Source organism: Temnothorax americanus, unplaced genomic scaffold (genome assembly GCF_048541705.1).
Source record: "Temnothorax americanus isolate GAGA-0224 unplaced genomic scaffold, ASM4854170v1 Scaffold106, whole genome shotgun sequence".
Taxonomy (NCBI): Eukaryota; Metazoa; Arthropoda; class Insecta; order Hymenoptera; family Formicidae; genus Temnothorax; species Temnothorax americanus.
In genome coordinates this window covers 206,417-229,098 of record NW_027509238.1, presented here as the reverse complement: position 1 = coordinate 229,098, position 22,682 = coordinate 206,417, and the positions used below count along the sequence as shown (strand labels likewise).

The window sequence follows — 22,682 nt, the reverse complement described above, 5'->3', positions numbered from 1 at the left end:
GATTTGTAGGACGATCGATAGAAAATAAAAAAATTAAAACTCTTAATTGAATTAAATAAAAGCTTAAAATTAAGTCAATTGGACTGAATTGAATTATTGCTTTCCAATTTTAATTTTGGCGGTATTAATTGCGATGCAAATTCGACGAACTGACGAAAATTTTATGAAATGCGAAACCGACGGTATAAAATTACAAACTTGTAATCAATTTTTTTTTTTCATTAACGAGAAGCGTTTGTTAAGCTCTCAAATAATAATCATTGTTCTCTCAGCCGCGACGTCCGGTTTTTGATCCTGCTGAATTGTCGTTTTTTTTTTCCATATGACGGACGATCGGTATCTTCTAACATTCGTGAGAACGCGCTGTATCCGGCCATTAAGGAGACTAGCCGCGATTAATTTAGTTGCGTTTAGCGCTTCAATGTGACCAACAAACCGCCGCGATAATCGAGCGAACTTCTTGTCGTTCATCCGTTCAATTATATAAAAGCGCTTCTCTTTGCCGCGAAATGAGTTTGATTAAAGCGATTCTAAAATGAAGCTGCTCCTTGATAGCTCGATACAGCGATTTTATCTTGATTGAATGCCTTCTCTAAAATGGCTATTTCAATCGCGTTGCCGGATTTTTCGACGCAAACGCAATCCAACGGGGACAGTCGTTATTACAAATTTCAATGTTATCCATATAGCTCTTAAATCGATCCTGCGTCCTTTCGGAGAAAATTTGATGAACATTTCTCTCCGAGATACATAAAATATTAATTGCATCAATTATATATCTTAATTAACTTTGTCATTTGTCACTATTTTATGAGACATTAAGGTAGTCGTCTCGTCAGGGCATGTATTAGATAAAGTTTTCGATTTCGGATTTTATATCAAATTATATGATCAGCTTTGCAGTCGATTTTTTCTTACCGACTATTCACTCTAGAAAATCGATCTCGAAAATCACAACGTTTGCATTACTTCATACAGACGGCCAGAAAAAGAAGGCTCTATCACGGTTTCAATCACATATTTTCGCATTTTTCGATTAGATGAAGTGAGAAAAAACATTGCTTTTTGTACATTAGATTTCGAAAAATCCGACGCAACCATAAAATATATAGTTTACCGGAGATTTCGCTGCTAATTTTTTAGTTTATTTCAGTGAAAATGCGGTAATCGAGCAGACATTTTTTGGTCGAGGTGAGGTTGGGAAGACTTGGCAACGCCGCTGGCTAATCACTGTAGTTGCAGGTTATGGGGCTCGTCTTTCTTAGCCGACGTGGATAGTGATTGACACCCCTGTCATGCGTTTTGAAACCCTTTCTCAGTACGTGTCAAAATTCAATCGAAAAGGAGACGTAACCTCACTTGTAACCTTTCTCGACGACTCGCGCGCTCAGCTGATCAAAACGGAGTCAAATGAGAAAAAATCACATAATTTGGAAAAAGTAACATACTTTGTCACGTATGAAATTTTACACCATACGTCATGAAATTATTTTTCCCTTAGCAAAAATGGCCTGAAATATATTTCTGAACATGAAAACCTACAAACAGTCACATGACTAGCACGTAGCGAGACGCCTACCTTAAAGGACTTTAAGGACTGAAACTCTCTGGATTTAATTTCCATTAGAAAACACATATATTCTAGTTTTATATTTTATACCGTAAGACTTTTCTAATAAGAACCGCGTTTAATTTGCTCGCATTTATTGTATTCTAATGTACGAATAGCACAAAGGAGAGCTTTGTATTATTTAAATTTAAGATATCGTGCGTGTCTGTGAAGTTCGCACCTCATTTTCAAAAATCGGAAAATTTATTAAGAGTTCCATTTGCACCCACAATAGTTCTACAGTTCCTGATGTATTTTAGAAATAGTTCCGTCGATTTAGATAAAAATATAACGATTTAAAAAAAATGAGGTGCTAACTTCCCGTGACACCTCAAGTTTCGAAAATATTTATTTTTATCACGGAATTCTATAGTTCTTGAAGAGTTCTATGGTTCCTGATAGGTTTTAGCGATAGTTCTGGTCTTTAAGTATTTTTAAATAATTCTTTAATCTGACCGCTGGCACCTTAAGTTTAAAAAAAATTAATTTTTATCACGGAATTCTATAGTTCTCGAAGAGTTCCTACAGTTCCTGATAGGTTTTAGCAACAGTTCCGGCCTTTAAATATTTTTTTAGCAATTTTTTACTGTGACCGCTGGCACCGCATACAAGAGTAAAGTCATGAATCGCAGGCAGTTTCGATCGACTTTTTGACAGTTCTCGATAGTTCTCGCATAGTTCCAACAGTTTTTATAGATTTTAGCAACAGTTCCGGCCTCTAAATATTTTTTTAACAATTTTTTACTGTTACCGCTGGCACCGCACACAAGAGTAAACACGGCGGTGCAGGCAGGCAGTTCTGGCCGACTTTTCGGCATTTTCGTACAGTTCTGCGATAGTTTTGAAGACCCCGGTAGGTTTCGATCACAGTTCCGGCTTTTAAATATTTTTTAACAGTTTTTAACTTCGAGAACTATAGAATTCCATGATAAAAATCAATTTTTTTTTAATTTGAGGTGCCAGCGGTCAGATTAAAAAATTATTTAAAAATACTTAAAGACCAGAACTATCGCTAAAACCTATCAGGAACTATAGAACTCTTCAAGAATTATAGAATTCCGTGATAAAAATAAATATTTTCGAAACTTGAGGTGTCACGGGAAGTTAGCACCTCATTTTTTTAAATCGTTATATTTTTATCTAAATCGACGGAACTATTTCTAAAATACATCAGGAACTGTAGAACTATTGTGGGTGCAAATGGAGCTCTTAATAAATTTTCCGATTTTTGAAAATGAGGTGCCAACTTCACAGACACTATCGTGTTAAGTTACGATCGCGAAATGGACAAAAGACGGCTCGGGGGATACGAATTTCGTATTTAGGTCGGAAATCAAACCGATGCCCTATTTCGCGCAGTATGATACGAGCACCTCCTTGCTTTTGGAATCCGCGGAATAATGGCGGCGTTTCACGGCGCTCTTTCCCGGCATTGAAATATTAATTTGCCCCACAACACGTTCCATCTCCTAAGCGCTCGAGAGATCGATGCCGGCGCGTATATGCTTCACTTATACGCGATATAAAGGCTCTTGTCCCCCCGTCTTCCACGTCGCGTCTCCTCCTGCCATTCACGGATTTCTTTGACCAATTTGCAACGGGCATACCTCCGCGAGACGAGAGAGAGAGAGAGAGAGAGAGAGAGAGAGAGTCGGGCGAGGTCGAAAAAGCGCTTTTCACGTTACGGCTACTGAAAGTCAAACCTTTCGCGAATTTACCTCCGTCCTTTATGCAGTCCCGAGCGAACTTTACTTTAACGGAAATTTAACTCGAGCTTTTTAATTACAAAAGCGTCGATCGCTTTCGAGTCACCCGGCGCGCGGCGGAACGAGATCGTTTTCGAGGAAACGAACTCGAGCCGAAATATAATATACTTCCGAGGGGGGTGGAGTTACTTATTTCTCTTTCATCTTTTCAATCGCGCAATGCCATTATCGACACTTTATATACGCTATGATAATACGCAGCGAGGTGGAAATGCATCATTTTCATGCGGACAGTTTTCGCATTCGATCGCCGAGAAACCAGTTTTTGTCGGCCCGTTTCACCGGGTCTTCGTCTTTTCCGCTGTCGAGATCGTGCGGATTCTACTCGTGTTACGGATGAAGAGGTACTCAAGCAGAGAAAGGAGAAAGGAGCGACAGGTGTAACGCGAAAGGAAGCGCTTTATCTAATCTCTTAATCTTTATCCTTCTTTTTTTTTCCTCTTCCAACAAGTGTATCATAATAAGTTTAAGAGAACCATAAAATTATAATCCTCAAATTTTGCACGTTAAAATTCGCGGGCTGACAACGGAGTCCGTAAAGGAGACTTTACGCACGTTACATATAGTGCTTTAAAAGAAGATATAACTCGAGATAGATGCCGCAGGGTGCGATTTAGCGGAAAAGGAGTGGCGGAAAGTTCGCGGGGAAAATCGCTGGAAGATGCTGGGGTGGCGCGAGAAAACTGCGAAGCGCGACATGTGCGCGGGGCGAATGGGGGATGGAGGGAAGGGTGAAGGACGATCTCTCTCGAAGGAGGTCGTTCCGTGAATGGCCGGCATTCAGGAGCACCGCGCGAGAAGAAGAGTCGGCCCCACGACTTCGGCGATATTTCAATTCGCTATATCGAGCCATCTAGCTATACGCTGGATACCTCGGTACGCCTGTTTGGCGATGTAATATTTTTCATGCGAATAGCGGGAATAATAGCGGAAAGAAGTGGTAGATCAGACGAAATTGAGATCTTTCGGCACGCAGGGAGAGAAATTAAAAATTTACAGATGCCAATGCTAATGTAAAACATATTGATGAGGAATGGTGAAAGATTGCAGGAGTGCATGCACAAACGCGTTAGTTACCGTCATTTTTAATAACTACGATGATTTCGTGGATTAATATAAAAATTGCGGCGAATTAATTTCGTTTATTTTATACTTTCACCCGATATCACCGATCCTCCACTTTAAAAAAAGGCGTGTTAACTGAGTGAATTTCGTTTGTATCGAAAAATTGAAGCCTCTTTTCCGCGATGCCGATTGGTTATCTCGATTGATTGCCGCGCCGTAGCTTGCTTTATCCCGTGAGGGACTGTCATCGCGGAGTAGTGTGGCGAGTTTCGTGCGTGTAGTGCGTCGTGTGTGTCGTGATGTGACATGTGACAGCTCGCGTCGTGTCGCGAGGTTAATATTATTATTAATGTGATCTCTCATCATTATTATAAATATAAAATCGTTTAATTCTGAATTTCGGTCGCGTCACGCAAGGATCGAAGTGCCACGCGAAATATCAGCGGATCGGAGATAGGTATAATTATAGTGACTCCTCTTCTAAAAAGGGCATGTCGTTAGGTATTGTTGTCACTTTTCCGCGATCCCGATTGGTTCTCTTGCTGCGCTTACTTTATTTGCAGCTGTTATTGTATATTTTGACAGTTGTGTGTATCAAGGGTTAATATATAGTAATAGCATAATGTTAAAGCTAAATAGCGCGCGCGAAGCGCGCGTCTGTAGTATCTAGTATCTATAAATACGTTAGCTTGTATTTCACATTTTACGCGCGACTATATACAGCATTTGCTGAAATAAAAAGTATTATGGAGAAAAAGGAGAGAACGATGTAATACAAGTAAAACGGCTGCTCTTTGTAAAGCCCGAGCGAAATATCATCGACTTCTGGTACATTCGCGGGATATATTTGTTCCCGGTTCATTGAATCGCAGGCGCTTAATCGCGTGGCGATCGAAAAGCGGAAGGCGTATTCCGCGAAGCGATTTGTCTCTTTTGTCGGTCAGCACCCCGCAGAAGATAGAAGCGCGGAAGATAACCGCGCGCGCCCGCGGGATGAATGCGCGGTGGACGCGCGCGCGCGCGCCGAGATCGCTTCGTTCGCGTCGCGCATTTCTGCGAAATATCAAACAAAAGCGGACGTTGAGATCGAAGCGCGCGCAGAAATTACGCCGTGCGAGGAATCGATTTCTAATTTTATATTTGACGGGTGTGTTGGACCACTGGTTTCGGAAATCCCCACGTATTTGAGATTTGAGAAAGACAATAGTCGAGCGGAATCGAAAACTTCGGAACGACTACATCTTTCGACTGCATAATTTAGTTGTCCGAAGTATGACTGATATCGCGCCTCATTAAGATTCTAATGAATATATGCAGCAACCTACATCCACCTGCCTTACAGGTTTCATTTGACTAGGCGCGTCGGAGTGCAGTGCATTGGCAGAGAGTCAGAGAGCTTATCTTTATACGGAAAGATAGAAGCCGCGCGCGCTATCGAAGTAACGCTCGCGATTTACGCAACCAGGCTCACGGAAGAAATGCTCACTCGGTGGATTCTATTCATAACTCTCCGATCATTGTATTTTAAACGCCACGATGCGTGCTCGCGTTTTCACAGTCAAGTCTAAATGCGACAGTCTGACAATACCATTATCACATAATTTCGCAAACATCTTTGATATTTTTTTTTACATATTAATTCTGTATTCGGTTGCGAATTTTACATTCATATTTTTGTTATAAAATACGATAGAGATTATTTCAATGTCTTATTGCATGGTTTTCACATTTATCTCTTGTTTACCAGAATTATCTATTTATACCTGTATATGATGTAATTCGATGTAATTTCACGAAATTAATTCGATTTTGTTACAACCGTTGTTTTTTTCTCTTATTTCAGATACACGAAAACCGTAGTGGATTCCAGTCTGAACGCTCAACGATACAATCCTGAATTCACGATAACGATGTCGTCGACGCCGACCACCTACGCCAGCAATACGAACACCAGCGCGCTCATTGATCAATTGAGGCACATTAATCAGGTGACTACATGAAGTCGTAATTCGTCGCTTAGGTCTTAAGTGGATTCCTCTCCCTCGGATTAAATCGTGCCGCAATTTTCATTCGTTCGCCGATTCAAACGCCGTGCGACGAACAACAGGCGACTGACTCTCGTCGGAGAGGAATTTGCGACGATTGAAATTTTCACGGCAAAAGTTACGTATTATTTTGTGGTAAAATGAAAAATTCCTTTCGCGTGTGCTGATTCAAATACAATAGATATGTAATTGATAATAAATTATATATATAGTTTGATAATTATTATATCTCTTTATGTGTGTGTGTGTCTACTTTTACATACATGTAAGTAAAGTTATAATAATTATAAAATTATACAAGATTATTTTGTTGCTATTTTAGAGTTTAATTAAAAAAGCGAGTTGCTAGTGCTGTGGGTTCATTAAAAAATTCCTGTTCTCTCGCTTCCGCGTTGGATGTAGATCTCATCGCGCAGCGCGAGATTTGTCGCAATTCGTAACTGTTATCGCGATAGCTCATTGGTGCGGAAAGCCCGGTGACCCGTGACTACCAGACGTACGGACCAGACGAATCATAAATTCTCGTCTAATCTAGAATTATTCATAGAGCGACTGGGATCGCAGACGGTGTGTCGAGGCACGTGTCGCGCTGCGTGGATGGATTTCACCTGAAAGCGCACGTGGGTGCGCTTAAACCCGTTCGAGTAGAGTACAAACACATGACTTCCGAAATAATTATATTATATAAAGGATAATTATATTACAAGAGATTTATAAAGATTAATTTTAGAAAATTTTATTACGCTTATATATAGAACTTATAACATTCATTTCTATCATCATATTAACTTTAATCTCGATTTAACTGACTTTTTATCTTTTTCTAATTCTATAATAAGAATTAAAAGTTAATCTGCATTGGGTCATCCCATAAGTAATGCGGATTTTTAGATATATTTTTGCAATAAAACAAAAAAATTTGACATTTTAATTTTAATCCAAAATACATTATTTACAACTTCTTTCCATCTTAATTTTAAATTTTAAATTTTCTAGCGATAAATGTTCAGTTTTGAGCTGAAGAATAAATCAAGCTCTCTTTTATATCGCATTTATTTATGGAATGACCCAATAGAAATGGACATAAGAGTGGCAAACTGTCACATTTCTAACTGATTAAACTTGCAACTATAAGATATATAAAATTAGTAAACTAATATATAAGTACATAAACTGTAAAATTACAGAAAGTTCAGGAGTGCAGTAAACACCAAGAACGGGGACAGATTTCTAAGCAAATAAGCTTCTCAATTTCTAAATAAGTTCGATTATCGGGTGTCGCCTTCGTCTTTCAGCCGTTTCGTATTCTTCCACGGTATCTGCGGCGTCAAAAGTTGGCAACCGCCGCGTGTAGGGCACACGCGTAGTGCCCACACGCATGTTAATTCGCGTGCCGAGGAATCGGGCCGCTTACTTCTGATTAGAGTGTCGTGAGACACGCATGTAAGCGTGTATACACGGTGTCCGTGATCGATCTGGCCGCCTTCCGTTCGAGCAACCGATGAGCTCGCCGATGAACGGACTCGTCCGAGTAACTTCGTTACTTTGTAATTCCGTAAACGCGAAACGAGATCTTCGCTCGACGAGAAATTCACTCGGAATTTCCCGAATTGCGAGACCGGTCCATTCAAATACACACCGTATATATAACACAATCGCACGATCGGGCGGCGTGATATTATACATACGCGCGGCTGCAGGTCGCAAAACCGGTGAATAGTAGGACTCAAAGTATTATTGGCAGGTGCGAGCATTAAGTAATGATTACGAGGTGTTCAGGGGGAGCGCGAGATTAGAGGCTGCTTGTCGGCGGTTGATTTTAGCAGAATATAAATCCACGTCTCCGTTGTATTCGCGCGTATATATGATCTGACTAGACCCGAGTGTTGGCGATTAATTGGACGCTGCTTATATCTGTGTTGGGTCAAGTGGGTTAATTGAGATCTTTGGGTAAATGGGACGGCTTTAATGAGTTACCAATGACAAAGCTAATCCCTATCTTTTCGCGATCACGCGGCCGGTTGCCGAGCGAGCGAGCGAGCGAGCGAGAGAGCGCGCTCGCGACTTTTCCGACGAGGCTGCGTAATGGCCATTAATTTCGGAAAATTATGCGTTATCCTACACTTACTCGGCGATTTCAATTACGTTCGTAGTCAAGTTGTAATTTGCAGCCACCTTGCTCTTGTATAACGAGCGGTATTTCACCGCGCGACGATTGCATGATAACAATTAATCTCGTCAGAGAAGCGTCTTGTTTCTAACAATATGATACTATTTATAGACAGCGGGAAGTAATTATAGCGATAGGATGCGAGCCCGCCCTCAGAAATAATCTAAACTATTTAAACACAATGTAATAAAAATGTATGGAGGCTCTCTCGAATAAATCAAAGATTAATCAAATTCGCAATAAGAGCCAGTAATTAGGGTGCGATATAAACGCTAATGTAGCACTATTTCCTTTAATTTGTCTATTGGACAATAAAATATAATACATTGCGCCCTAATTACCGCGCTTGGATCTTATTGGCAATTTTATTAATCTTATTTGATTTAAATGACTCACTTCCGAATAACACGTGATCGATATTCTGCGGCAGGTGGTGCAGTCCCAATTGGCGGCCGACTTCGGGCCCGACGCCTTCCTGGCCGACGAGGCCCTGGACGGTTCCGGAAGCGGGGACAGCCCGGGCTGGAGGCCGCACGGTAACGGCGAGATCGACGACGACGAGGACGGCCACGATCGCGACGACGACGACGAGGCGTCCGGCTCCGGAATGGGTCCCACCACGACAGGTACAGGTACTGTATCCCCGCATGCCGCGTACACACGTCCGCATTGATTTGCATCTCGATAATGCCAGACCCGAGTGCATTTCCGGTTGGAAACTCCATTGTCAGATGAATCCTGTGTACGGCGCGTATCGAGTGTCGTTATTAGCGGATAGGACTTCGGTTCTCGGCATCAGGGTTCTACAGCGCGTGTAACGAATGGCGCATTATCCGATATATCCTGACAAAGGAGAGAGAGAAAAAAAAATTCTTTTTTTATTTCGATGAAAGAGCGCCACGGGAATTGGTACAATTTAATTATGTGTCGAACGCAAAAGGCAACTGCGACTGTAGAATAACGCGCGAAATATCCTGATATCCTGGCGTGACTCCGTTATCAAATACATTTCGCGTGAACGTGAATATTATTTGAGAATACATTTCAACAAAAGGGATTCAAATAATAGAAGGGGTTCGGATTAATAATGAGAAGTCTAGAAGATGTAAATTAGCCGATACGAGGAACGGAAAGGTATATACGATTCTAAAATAACGGTGATGAGACCTTTTTTTCTTTAATTATTTAACAAAGACAGGAATATTTATTTCGTTGAAATGACGAGAGGAGACTTGATTTGCCAAAAATGAATGTGTGCGATTCTTCATTTCAGACTCGTCGATGAAGGCTCATCCGAACGGTCCGCCCCACGACGGATCGGGATCGTCCACGATCTTGCTATCGTCCGTGGCCCTCGCTATCGTCTGCGCATCGCTTATCGCTTAATCGGTCGCATTGCCGCAACGAGAGTACGATTTCGATCGCGATATTTAACGGCCCGGACGTAGGCGAACGTATAGATAAGGAGAGTTAAACTAGTTTCTCTGTCGCGATCGGAGGATTGTTAGCAGGTCGGACCTATCCGCTTTTCGCGCGGGATTCTTCCGGCGTGCGTGAATGCCGATGAGCGGCCTCGTAAGGAGGGGTTCACGGGTAGCTTCCGCCCGCCGGAATCGCGTACGAGCGATGCCGTTGATAATTTATCGGTGGCGCGTTGGGCAGCGAAGCGAACTGTTCCTGCCGCGATCCCGCTGGAAGGACGCCGCGGTTCTCAGTGATATATCGATGCGCATGGAATGTGTATGCGTGTGTGTCTGTGTGCGTATATGCATGTGTGTGTATGAGAGGGAAAAAGAGGAACGGTTTGTAAAAGTATATGATGGGGAGAAAGGGAGAGAGAGAAAGAGAGAGAGAGAGAGAGAGAAAAGAACGGCAAAACGGAAAGAAGCGATGGGCGAACCGAGTCTGAGACGTCGCGCTTGTAAAACGCGATGATAAATCTCGCGATGTTTTTTCCAGGTGCAGTTTTTTTTTCTTACAGCGACAGGAACGCTAGTTTTCTTTTTCGTGTAGATATCAATACCGAGGAACTGGAGCGCGTGATGTTCGCCTTGGTAGAACTCGAAATTAACGTTTTGAAAAACAAATGCAGTCTCTTCCCAAGATTTATATTCAGAACAGAGACTTTTTTCTAAGTTTGTAATTTTGCAAGATGCGTAGCATTTATGCTTTTTGCTTGAAGGGACAAGTGACATGCCTTCTGACCCTATAGAGAATTGAGGAGAGTACTTTATCACTGCAAGTTAGATCTAGCCGAAGAGAGACGCGGGTCAAGTGTTCTGCATGTGACTTTGTTTTCGTAGTAAATGTTCGAAATTGGCGATTTTATTGTTCGCAAACCAAGTGAGAGAGGAATCGGGATTAACGTTGCTCAAACACGAAGCCGCGAGAGGAAATTTATTGAAACCGCGATATAAATAAATCGTTAGCCAAAAGGGTATCGTAGAGACATATCCCGTCTAGCAAATTGCCAAGTACATCCGTTATCTAACTCGATTGACTTTACGCGTGCTTTCTCGCGGGAGCTAGAGACGAGCCGTGGAAATGTATGGGCCTAAAGAGAGAAAAGTTTCTGTCAAACGGAGCGTACTCGCGCTCGAGTGCCAGTATTACATAAGAATGCAGGATGGTCGCGGCAGCCATCGATCGCCGGCTCCAGGGAGGACAAAACTTCCGATCCGAAGGTCGACGAGTCCGCGCTGTCCGACTCCGTTTATCTTTCGCGAGAGGGGAAAAGTGTGTCGCGCGGCTCTGAGAAATGGCTTCGAGGAGCGTCAACTCCTCTTTGTTATATCGGGTGTACGTGTTGTTAGTTTTGCGATAAGGCGAGCGATATTCGCTGGGGAAGCGCCTAGAAAGAAATTGTAATTGCATAGAGAGAAGGAGACAACCTTCGGAGAGAGAAACTCCGGTGACAAACCCCGCATTCTCTCATCTATATAGGGCGGCATCCAAGCCTCAAACGTGGCTCGATCCGCCGAATACAGAACGATCAATTATAATTTAATGCGGAATGCTCCGAAGGATATCGCGCATTTTACATTCTTTACAGTAAATTTCTTTCGTTAATTATACTGGGATAGAACGCGTGTAGGGAGAACCACGCGATTCGTTCGAAATCGCCGCAGAGGGCATCCGCAATACGTTCGAAATTCTCAACTCGTCGGTTTTTAGATGTTTCTTTTTGTGTCCGTCTTCACCGTTATTGGGCTATTTGTAAGATAAAATCTTTTTTACTTTTATTTTTTTATTTATTTTTTTGTAGAAACTTGCGTTTAGCAGAATTACATCTTGAATGGTGAACCGGACTCGATCTCGCGCGGTCACGTTGCCGGTGCCGAATGCCAGATGAGAGTTATAGGTATATGGAAAAACGAAAGTATTTTACCTTCACTTCCTGCGACTCGCAGAAGTCGTACGAATATCGTTAGCTCTCGAGCCAATCGGCCGCGAACAGCGCGCGCCGGCCAAACAACAGCCCACGTTAGTGTGCCTCGTATTTCTCGCGTGTCGGAGTTTTTTTTTTTTTATCTTTTTTGTGTGTAAAGTAGGAAAAAGTGTCTTTCGCCGCGCCTCGTCCACGGCAGACGTCGATATGTTGCAGATTATTACTGGAAACGACGAAGGGAGGCCATAATTACCCGTCGTCGATTATACGCGCATGCCATATGTATAAAATTACATATATGTATAATCATGTATATGTATATACCTATATGAGATATATACATTATATAATATAATATATATATATATATTATATAGATATATATATTTACACGACATATATGTGTATATGTACGTACCTATATATATACATCATGAAAGTTAATTAAAACGTATACGTATATGATCGAGAGCTGATTTACTTGGGACGACGCTGTTGCTACCCGGTGCGAACGAGATCCTCGAGTACCTATAACCAGCATGGGACGCGTTTTCTCTCTGCGTGTGTGTGCGTACACTTCTGTGATTAATCTTTCACATTTACCTTCCTAGAAAAAGGGGCCTTCTTAACGCAACAGTCAAATTTTGGCGAATCGAAGAGAGAGAGAGAGAGAGAAATCGCGGAAATTCGTTGAAGCGTCCTCGAGTAGATCGCAATCGCCGTGAATTCTAAAATACGTAAGCATATGCCATTTTTGCACCCGCGATCTTGAAATCGTCGATCGTAGATCGCCCGACGTCTAGAATAATATGCGTGTTTTTTTTTTTTTTTATTAATTATATAACACTGTTTTTTCAATCTTATTGTTAATCTTGCGAGTTCGAGAAAATTAAATTTTTTTTACGTCAATCGACCTTTCGAGCTCGTAATGAAAACTTAATCAGGTAGAGATGTTTGTAGATGTTACAGACATAGCGATAATCTTCTAGAGATATCGATTATAACTTGGTGGTTGTTACGAGCAATATTAAATTTGCCGAAAGGTTGCGGCATAGTGCATTTATATCGTCCTACATACGAAGTGTCCTAAAAAAAAGGCGTCTATTAACATTCAAAGCCGATATAATAGAGCTCGATCAATATACTTAAACGCGCGGTGACGATTTTTTTTTCGTCGTTGAAATGCGTCATGCGTATTTTCGCAATCTCGTCAATGCGTTGGCTAATTGTAAAAGTAAGCAACGTGCCAAATCGATTTACCCTCCCCTCCCGGTTGACGAATAATTTTAACGCACGAATCAAACGAGAGCCGGTTATTGCGACTTTCAATCACCGCATCGCACAATCACAATAGAGACGCTGAATTTATCTTTACACGTACTTGGAATTTTTAATTTGAGAGCCACATCTCGCCGTGCCGCCGTTTCTACCTTTTTTGTCATGGATTTTTACATTTTTTTTTTTTTACATATTTTTCACGGGACTAATTCGGCGATAATTTCACGTCGAGAGCGTCGCATATGTGAGCCATGGGGCTCGAGAAGGGATTCTTAAAAATGAATCCCTCACAATTTTTCCGAGTGATGAGTTATCACGGTGTCGTATTTATCTCGCGTCTCCCTGCCATCCCGATCGACCTCGCGTTACTGTAAGAAAGCAAACAATTAATTGGCAGCACAACGCGAGGGACGGAGCCATCGTTTTTTTCCGAATGGTGGCCGCACGACTCGCGACGCTCCGGCGACGCCGTATTCGTTTTGTACATTTTGATTTCCGGATCTTTGTGGAGGGGTGCCGAGTGCCTTTCTGAATATCCCTGGCCGTAGCGTCGCGTCGCGCCGTCGTTCCTCGGGGACGAGAGGAAAAGCAGCCGGGACGGCCACCCCCGAATAAGGGTGCGAAACCGAGCACTTTCTCGCTACACGTATATTTCTAGCACGCGATGCGCATGTGTGTGTGTGTGTGTGTGTATATGTGTGTGCGTGCGTGCGTGCGTGCGTGTGTGTGTTGTGTGAGAGGGAGTGAAAAAAGACGAGAGATAAAGCATGGCCTTCTCCTTTTTGTAATTTTAATCCGCCGTATACTCGCCTCTAACGTTTTATTAACGCGAGCACACCGAAGATATCTAGCAGTTTTATAAACATTTACTTCACGCTGTTAGGATAACACGCCGAGCGCGAAGCTGCGGGCGAAGCTGCGGGCGAAGGAGCGGGAGCGGGGGTGTTTGAAATTAAGAATAAAATGCGCTTAAGTAATTTTAGGACGGCGAAGGCTTCGAGATAGCGCTTTCTATTTCGGTCTCATTTCGCAAGTTATTAATCCATCGCGCGAAATTTTAATCCCTCGCTTTTCTCGGGACTCCGCGAACCGTTACGTCGAAGGTTTCGCGTAATCTTGGCATCTGTATTATCCTTCCGGTGAACTCGATCGGATATTGTTCTCTCCGAACACTAAAAATAAGGAAACTGCGCAGCGTAATTCGATAAGGGATTATCGGTTCATCCGAGGGAAGATACGAGCGGCCGGTCGTCGTCGAACGCTGATTATCGAAACTGCGAATCCGCTTTAAAAATCCAACGTTCAATTGGGTCACTTAGGATCCATTGAATCGGACGGACAACGGTCCGCGCGACAGGTCCGATTCACTCTAGCAATCGGACGCGCCATTGTCCGCCAAGGTCCTTCCTTTCAGCGCGTTAATAAGATCGAGATCCTCGGGCCGGGGCCGGGGCCGGGCGCGGACGAGGCCGAGAAGCCTAATTCAGCGTGGGCCAGCCGCGCAATTGTTCGAGCTTACCGTCGTAATTCTTCAATTTCGTAGCGGTCTTTGTCGGGTGAATTTAGGCGGCGTCGTCGTCGTCGTCAATGCCGAGTGTCTTCGATCTTGCCTGATATCGGTTTCGCGTGATCTGTGTCGCGGTGATTAACACTCGATTATTTTCAAGAGAAACAATAAGACGTCACGATGTACAATCAATTTAGAAGAAACGCCATAATCGGCGCGCAGTTCATTAAGTTGGAGAAATAAGTGTACTAAATACACACAGAATTATTATTAGATTACCAAGATCTCAGACCCTAAATGGCGTATCTTCTAAATCAATTATTTTTATATGATCGTTAGCATTATTGCTGATTATTTCGTAACGATAACAATCACACGCGATTGTCGACGATTATATGGATGACGATAATTTTAATCGACACATCGCTGACGCTTAGGAAAATTGTTCGAATCATTAGCGCAGATAATTGGAATTTATAAGATTGAAGACGCGTGGCAATATCGGTGTGTGGGGAACGACTTTAATTTAATAATCCAATAACGGATGGCCCGCTCCTTCGCCGCGGAAATTCACGAAATTGTCGCAGGGGAGAAATAGAGAGAAAGGAGGAGGGAAAAAAATAAGCGGATGTGTGCTAAGAAAATACGAGGGAGAATGAGAGAGAAAGAGTAAAGCAACGGGAAAAGGGTGCGTTGATCGATCTGTAAATATATAACGAATGCCTGCTGTATTTATATAGTTATACACGTTAAATATATCGACCTAAATGAAAGTAGCAGCTAACAAAAGCAACTGAAGTAATCATGGGCGAATTAACCCGTTAGTCGTAATGTTACAGCGAGACTAATTATTGTAATAAGGGAAGCACGTCGCGCGCGGGCGAGGATGCGAACGCTCGGGGGGGGGGGGGGGGATCGACGAAGGAGGGTGGGGAATTTTTAGCGTTGAACGCGTATCGCATTCCTCGTTTGTTATTGCCATTTGCCTCGTAGCGAAGCGATCTGTCTTTTTACCGCGGTTCTCTTCATTTTATCCCGAATTTCACGCGGAAAACGTAGCGATGGGCGGAAACGCGAACAATTCCGCCGTCGCTCGATCGAATCGCTTTGTAATTATACGTAACTACATAAATATAGAAAAGCGAAAGGGAGAATGCGCGCATGGAAGAGAGAGAGAGAGAGAATGAGAGACGTTTCGACTATACCGTATAACGATTCAGTAGCCTAGCATGATGCGTATTTTATCGTACACACTAACAGAAACCCGTGGACTCCTACGGAATTACTTTCACGTTTAGCTATTTAATGCGTTTTTATTGCAATATTTATTGTTGCGCCTGCGTTTACTATGTGATATAGGGCTACTTATATTATTGTCTCGTTATTGTTCGCGGTCTCGTTTAATTATAAGCGCGAACTAATCAACGGGGGTCTCCGCGACGGCGAGAAGCGACGAGGAGAGCTGAAAATTGCGATGCTCGACGACTAATTCGCGTTGCCAGAGCGCGATCGAACATTTATAATTTGTTTAATTGATTACGGTCGGTCGCCGCCTCGGCTATAAACCGGCTTGACACAATGCTAATTATGCATCCTGTCGTGATTGCAATTAACTGACTTTTCAACAGCGATTCCATCAATCTAATGCAACTTTATCGATCTGGATTTTAAATTCTACGCGATAAATTCAGTATTTCTAATTGCCTCTTTATCATTTAAAATATGATTTATCGGGAAAAATCAAGAAGATGGAATTCAAGCTGAATAATTTGATTCCAAAGAAGCCAGTCCCGACCTCGTTATAGATGAGCGAAGTGTGTATCCCAAATAAGTTCCGATCAGCTCTCGATTGAAGCACTTATCGAAATTGAACGAGAAAGCGTTAGCGAGGCGAGCGTAAGTAAAAGGGATGCTGTAGCGGAGAAGAAACAAATGCGATCGAGATGAACAATTCTATATATGATGTATATACGTGTATGTGCGTGCGCGTGCATTCGTGTGCGCATTCTAAAATACATACACCTACACACACACACACGCGCGCGCGCGCGCGCGCGCCAGCGTGCGACAGTGGCACGCGCGCGCGCGTATTACTATATAAGTGTTATACGAGAGATTAAGCAAATTATTATTATTAATTATTATCGCGGTTGATTACGTCGCAACGGCGCGCCCGCCGATCGTTGACGATCTGTAAAAACTGTTTACGAATGAATGGCGAATAAAATATTATACGACAACGAGTCTACCTGTTATTGCGCTGACGACAAGTGGAAAAAAGTAGCTGTAAAAAAATAAAAAACGATAAAATTACTATCGTTGGATAAGATAATCGTCATTTCACAGCCATTAAGAGAAACGGTGAGTATTCATTTTGTATTTATGATTAAATCATAAAAGTATAATTAGAGATCCTTGGAAACCAATCGTTTAATCCCAATTATACAGAAATGCCATTTGTTAAGTAATGAAGAATTATATTAATATATGTGTTAAAGTTATTTTAATATCTAAGAGTTTTGTCACGGATTCTGCTTCATTACCGATACTAATAAATGAATATCAATAGAATGTTCAATAAATGCTCGCGTCCCACTTTACATCGTAATGTTTTATTGCTGCTGTTATACAATTACAATAATCTGCACTTTTTTTATCAGGTAATGCGTGTAACATAAATATATGTAATGGCAGAATTAATAATGATTAATAATAATTAAAGAACTTTTCGCCATTGGCCATTGCAGAACGGTGTGTGTATGTTTACAAAGTGCGACTTATTGTCGTATGGTTGTTGGACATTTAGAATAAAACGTTCTCTGTCTTCCTTTCCTGTTTGTACCCGACTGTAAATTTGTGAAACCTTCACACGGCAAACGCGAAGGGTCGAAATTCCTAGAAATACATCATTCCTCTATACATCGCATTACAATTTTTTTGGCAAAGTATAAAAGTCTTAATTATTTTATCCTAGAGAAGACATCCTTTTGGAATCCGTTTCAGAATTGATTGCGTGCCCGTGTTGGGTTGCTTCTCTCATTGTATCTTAATTTTAAGTCTCGCGGAAGAATCTTGGTTCACGGTACTTCACTCTTTGTTGAGTAATTACTATTGAAATCAGACCTTTGAGAGAAATACGTTGCTTCAAGTTTCATCAAATTGCAGTTTTCCGGCCTTTATATTCGAAATGCTCTCACATTTCTCTTTAAATTTTAATATTTTCTTTTCTCCAAAGTGCTACCGCAATAGCTCTCAAATGAACACAATGTCCTCTCTTAGTCTGACGATTGTTGTCAAAGATTTTGTCGCTACCGATTTATCGCGTCCTCTCGATATGTCATCCCGATATCTAGATCCGATAACATGGATGACAGACACTTCGCCATATCAATATATCCTTGTCTGAATCTTATCTTCTATAATCTTCTCCGTTCACTTCCGGGAACATCGTCACAAGTAATACGTTCTTTGATTAGGAGAAACAACTTTAATGCATGCAATCGCTCTTCTTGATCAGACTTAAGAGGCGGATTAGCATCTGGATGCCATCCCGGTAATTTCGATCCAACTCGTTATTCTCTCCCGGGAAGACGTGCGTGAAGTCGATCATCCTCACTCTGACCCACTTGCACTTGTCCACTGGAACATTTTCATCATCATCCTTCGTAACATCGTTCGTGCACGAAAATGAAAAATGGCTCGGGCTGGATCGACATAACCGGTCCACATTGGCATTCAAATTGCAAGATTTGCTCTGATTAGGTATCTGCTCGCACGGCATTGACACAGGCTCGCTCATACTTCTCTTCATCCTTGATTTGAACATTAAATCGTTCGTTCCAGATGAATACTGGTTAGGTACTTTACAGGGGACTGATCCACATATCATTTCTTTTACTTTCGGCACTGAATGGGGGACAGAACTATCATCTTTCAATGGACAATGCTGCCGTAAGTGTTGGGCGTCGTAGGCGACCAGAAGTGAGCTGGAGTAGAAACGATATTTCCGCTGCATGTTGAAGAGTCGCTCGATCTTGTACAGATACGTCAAGATTTCGGAGACCAATTGCCGACAGACTGGTTTTCCAGGTATTAAGTTCAAGAAGTCATCCAGCGCTGCGTGAAGACAAGAAGAATATTAACACGATTTCGAAAAATGGGAAGTTTAACAGTCTTATCACTAGATTAGATTAAAACACATCTTAAAAAGATTCTCTTTTCTTTTTGGTCATGTACCCGAGCTAACGATTATCGTTAAGATCCTAGAATGCCGATGTAAAATTATCGTTCGGTGATAATATGATTTACTCTGAATTACATAAATAATATTTTAAAAAGAAATAAATTAGATTCCGAGAGATACTAATTATACTTTTTTATTCCTAAGATATACTTTTTCTGACATAACGGAATAGCTTTTATCAATGTTTTAGAATTAAAACTTTGTTCCTCATTCATTAGTATCAAAATTGGAAGGTATAATAATCTCGATTTGTGATCAATGAGTTAAAAGACTTAACTTTAACCTTAATCGAAAGCAGGCTATCCCGGTTATTTAAGAATATTCACCACCCCTACGTCCTGAAATAGACTTTTAACACTTGGATTCAATTGCATTGAACAATTTATCGTTTTTTTTTCTTTTCTTATCAATTTCGTATGTCTTCTAAAACTCTAAAGCAGATACCTTCCACGACGCCCGCGACACCGAGTTGCTTGCCATAATCTCTGTCATATTTCCTTAATTGTCCAGTTAAGACAGAATATACTTGATAACCTGTTATACAAAAACCATAAGTACGCTTCGATTCGGCATACTTGAGTTCTTCCGTTCTCCTCTTCTCTGGCGTGGCTAAAGGGTCCCACGTGCGAGAACCGATCTTGATATCTATCACACATGGCTCGGCCATACCCTTTGTGATATTCCTAAGCATGAGGAATTTCGTACCTGTTTTATCGGACAAAACGGTTTAGTAAAGAAAAAATATCTAGATAAAGAATATACTTAATCATCCAAATATTATATTCACATCTCACGCTCGATTAATTAATTCTTATATTACAATTACAGATAATATGTAAGTATATATATATATAAGTTACATATATATATATATATATATATATATACACACACACACACACACACACACATATATATTATATATACGCGTGCACGTGATATACGAAAGTTTTGAAAGAGTTAGGTCCTATTTCACAGTTTATTCACAAGGTCATCGTATCACATTTGCGAGCTGTGTCAAGAAAATCCTTACGGTTATTAAAGACACGCAGTTCCGTGGTGCCGTAATAACGCGGAACGAATTTTTTTAGCTCCGTTGCGACGGGATCATGAGAATTCTTCAAGTTTTCGTAGAATGCAATTTCTCTCTCGCCAAGGATCACTTTAGTCGCCGGTTTCAGTATACGGCCAGTCCGTCTGCATACCAGCATACCTGCAATCACGAACAATCCTTTATGAAGTTTTTCAATACACGCACATGTTTATGTACGCAATCATAATTGTATTCTATCGTTATAAAATATTAATAGCTTTGTATGTTTTTATTTTAGAAATCAAACATTCTGCATCAAACAGGAAAAGCACCGTTTCGTTTTGGCTTCAGATCGGCACATTGAAAATAATATGTAGAAGGTAGATTGACCTTGACTATTAGGATGTATTTTAAGCAATATTTCAAATTCAAAAAATATTTCAGCAATTCTAGCAAACTCATCATCTTTTTCTTATACATTTTAATTATATTTATGCACTTCGCAATATGTATTTGCTGTTTTACGCATAAACTTGTAAATAATGTCATTTATATATCCAATTTCAAATATTAATTAAATCAAATTACCGCCTACCGATAGTTTGTTTCTCGCCACTGAAGGGATGACCGGCTATTTGGCATTCCAACGGTGTCATCTCGCCGGGAAACATGCAGCCGGATGGCCCGGGAACCGTCGCGCTGTCCCACTGTACATGCGGCAGCTTCTCGACATCGTCATCCGGGTCTACGGTCGTCATAATTAAACGGCGGTTGCGCGACGGTGATTATCTCTGTAAATTAAACAGTCGCGCGATCATCGATAGAGCGCCTCGCTCGCAGGCCAATCTATCTCGCGCCAAGTTTCCATCTTCCAATAATAAACGGTATATAATCAGACGCGAAAAATAATACCCTCGCGTAGTCGCGCGTTTCGTTACCCGCGATACCCTATGCAAGACCTGTTCTTCGCGTATAGCCGCGCTAACAAACGTTAAAAAACTTTTTGCGCTTGAAACGAAACGTCGACGGTAAGAAAAATAACAGGGAAGGCAACGCAGGAGTTTGGCTGACGAATAAACAGGCCTATTGTTACAATCCGAAGGCTGTTCTGACGCGAAGGGGGACAAAAAAGTTCGTCCTCGCGAACACGTGTATACCTTTTACCTTTCCTCGCCAGTATTCGCGCGCACCGAGATTATAACAAATTGTAATTATTAGATTTTTATTTTCACGAATACATTCGCGCGAAAATCCTAGCTCGCCGCGACACGCGGTTTACGCTTAATCTCCATCGTCTCTTATCTCTTTATATAATCCTCTTTAGTTTATTCTTCCCGCCGACAAACGTACGCGGCGTCCGTTATTATCGCGACGACGCAAAATGATAAGGCAACGATTTCTTTTCTTTCTTTTAAAGCGACGGCGGGTCTTTCCTCGAGCTTCTCGAAGGGCAAATGCGACGGGCAGCGATCCGATCGACCTCGCGATTTCGCTATTTCTGCCGCGAAAAAATTTCTGCTTTGTCTTTCGCCGCGCTTCGGAATTGTTATCGCCGCGCTACACAGGGTGCTCCGTAAATACCGTCCCGCCTTCTCGCGATCGACGTCGATCGGACTTCTCCCGCGCCCTTCGGCGCGACGAAGCACGAAGCTCGCTTTCCCTCTCGACGTCTTCTTTTCTTCTCGCGACGCGATTCGACAGGTAGATCTACGGATCAAACGCGCGAACGATTGATGTCCGATTCTATCAACGCAGGTTATATTTATAATCTTGGTTCATTTACCTTTCATCTTTTCCTATAGTTCACAGTTGGAAAAAAATAGAAAGTACGTTAAACCGAGATTAAAGTTAATCTACATTGATAGAAATGGACACACAAGTCGCAGCGCCGGAGGCTCGCGAGAACCTTCCAAGCTTAGGCTGCGTTCGAGGAGCGCGCTGTTAGCGCTATTTGGCTTATTTCGTTTCCTCGTTTTACACCTAATGAGCGATAAAGATAGGGATTGATGCAATATATCGTTAATAGCGCGCTCCCCGAATGCAGCCTAAACGGATCGCGCGGGCCTCCGCCGAGTACGAAAGAAAAAAACCGCCTAACCTCACTTTTTTCTCGTCTTCCTCGCCGTTCCTCTCCTCGGTCGCTCTAATCCTTCGCGCCGCGCGCGGGCACGCTTCCGCGTCGAGGTCGAGGCAACGAGAGATCAACTGACTCCGGTCGGTTGTTACCCCGATTTCCGTGTGCGCGGCCCTGAATATAACCTGACCACTGACGACGCGAAGACGCGCGAGAGTCGCACGTGTGCTCCCTCGCCGGGCGAGTATCCCACAGTTCTCGCCGGATAATGAACGACCGCGGTTTCTCGAAGATTACCGCACAACGTCGCGTTCTTCCCTTTTCGCGCGTTCGCTCCGCCTGCTCCGCTCACGAAACCGTTCCGTTGTGCAGGTTGTGCTTTGTGCGTGTCCCTGCCTCGTCCCTCCCGACAGTCTCGAGTCTCGACCCGCCGTTCCTCGCCGCTCGCCGCTGTCAGGCGCTCCGTCGCGCCCGTGGCGCCACCTGTCGCGCACGCTCGCTTTA

The 22,682-nt window shown here is 42.3% G+C and overlaps 2 protein-coding genes across 4 annotated transcripts in view; one reads left to right on the top strand and one right to left on the bottom strand.

Annotated features, from left to right (window-relative positions):
* Dally (division abnormally delayed protein) overlaps positions 1-17,141 on the top strand; it is a 50,587-nt gene extending 33,446 nt beyond the window's left edge. The window contains exons 6-8 of the mRNA XM_077418612.1: positions 6,284-6,428; positions 9,086-9,287; positions 9,929-17,141. Coding sequence (XP_077274738.1) covers positions 6,284-6,428; positions 9,086-9,287; positions 9,929-10,041 — 460 coding nt within the window. The 3' untranslated portion in view covers positions 10,042-17,141. The remainder of the gene's footprint in view (positions 1-6,283; positions 6,429-9,085; positions 9,288-9,928) is intronic.
* Positions 17,142-17,418: 277 nt separating this feature from the next.
* Positions 17,419-22,591, bottom strand: LOC143904187 (inositol polyphosphate multikinase-like). Of its 3 annotated transcripts, none has more exons than XM_077418625.1 (5): positions 22,203-22,591; positions 20,700-20,895; positions 20,105-20,284; positions 19,516-19,776; positions 17,419-18,944 (listed from the first exon to the last, which is right to left on the bottom strand). In XM_077418625.1, exons 2-5 carry the CDS (start codon positions 20,860-20,862, stop codon positions 18,316-18,318), a joined length of 1,233 nt encoding a protein of 410 aa, XP_077274751.1. In that variant the 5' UTR covers positions 20,863-20,895; positions 22,203-22,591; the 3' UTR covers positions 17,419-18,315. The 3 variants fall into 3 exon arrangements, with proteins under 3 accessions (XP_077274751.1, XP_077274759.1, XP_077274768.1); XM_077418633.1 differs by having other exon boundaries at positions 22,208-22,591; XM_077418642.1 differs by lacking the exon at positions 22,203-22,591 and adding an exon at positions 21,686-21,811.
* Positions 22,592-22,682: the final 91 nt, after the last annotated feature.

What these genes read in the sequence shown, in the direction of transcription:
- LOC143904187 (XM_077418625.1), bottom strand. Translation starts at nt 20,862, where the DNA reads ATGACGACCGTAGACCCGGATGACGATGTCGAGAAGCTGCCGCATGTA. An exon ending in TGGCGAGAAACAAACTATCG is followed by an intron (nt 20,285 to 20,699) that starts GTAGGCGGTAAT and finishes TCGTGATTGCAG; the next exon opens with GTATGCTGGTATGCAGACGG. An exon ending in ACTGCGTGTCTTTAATAACC is followed by an intron (nt 19,777 to 20,104) that starts GTAAGGATTTTC and finishes CCGATAAAACAG; the next exon opens with GTACGAAATTCCTCATGCTT.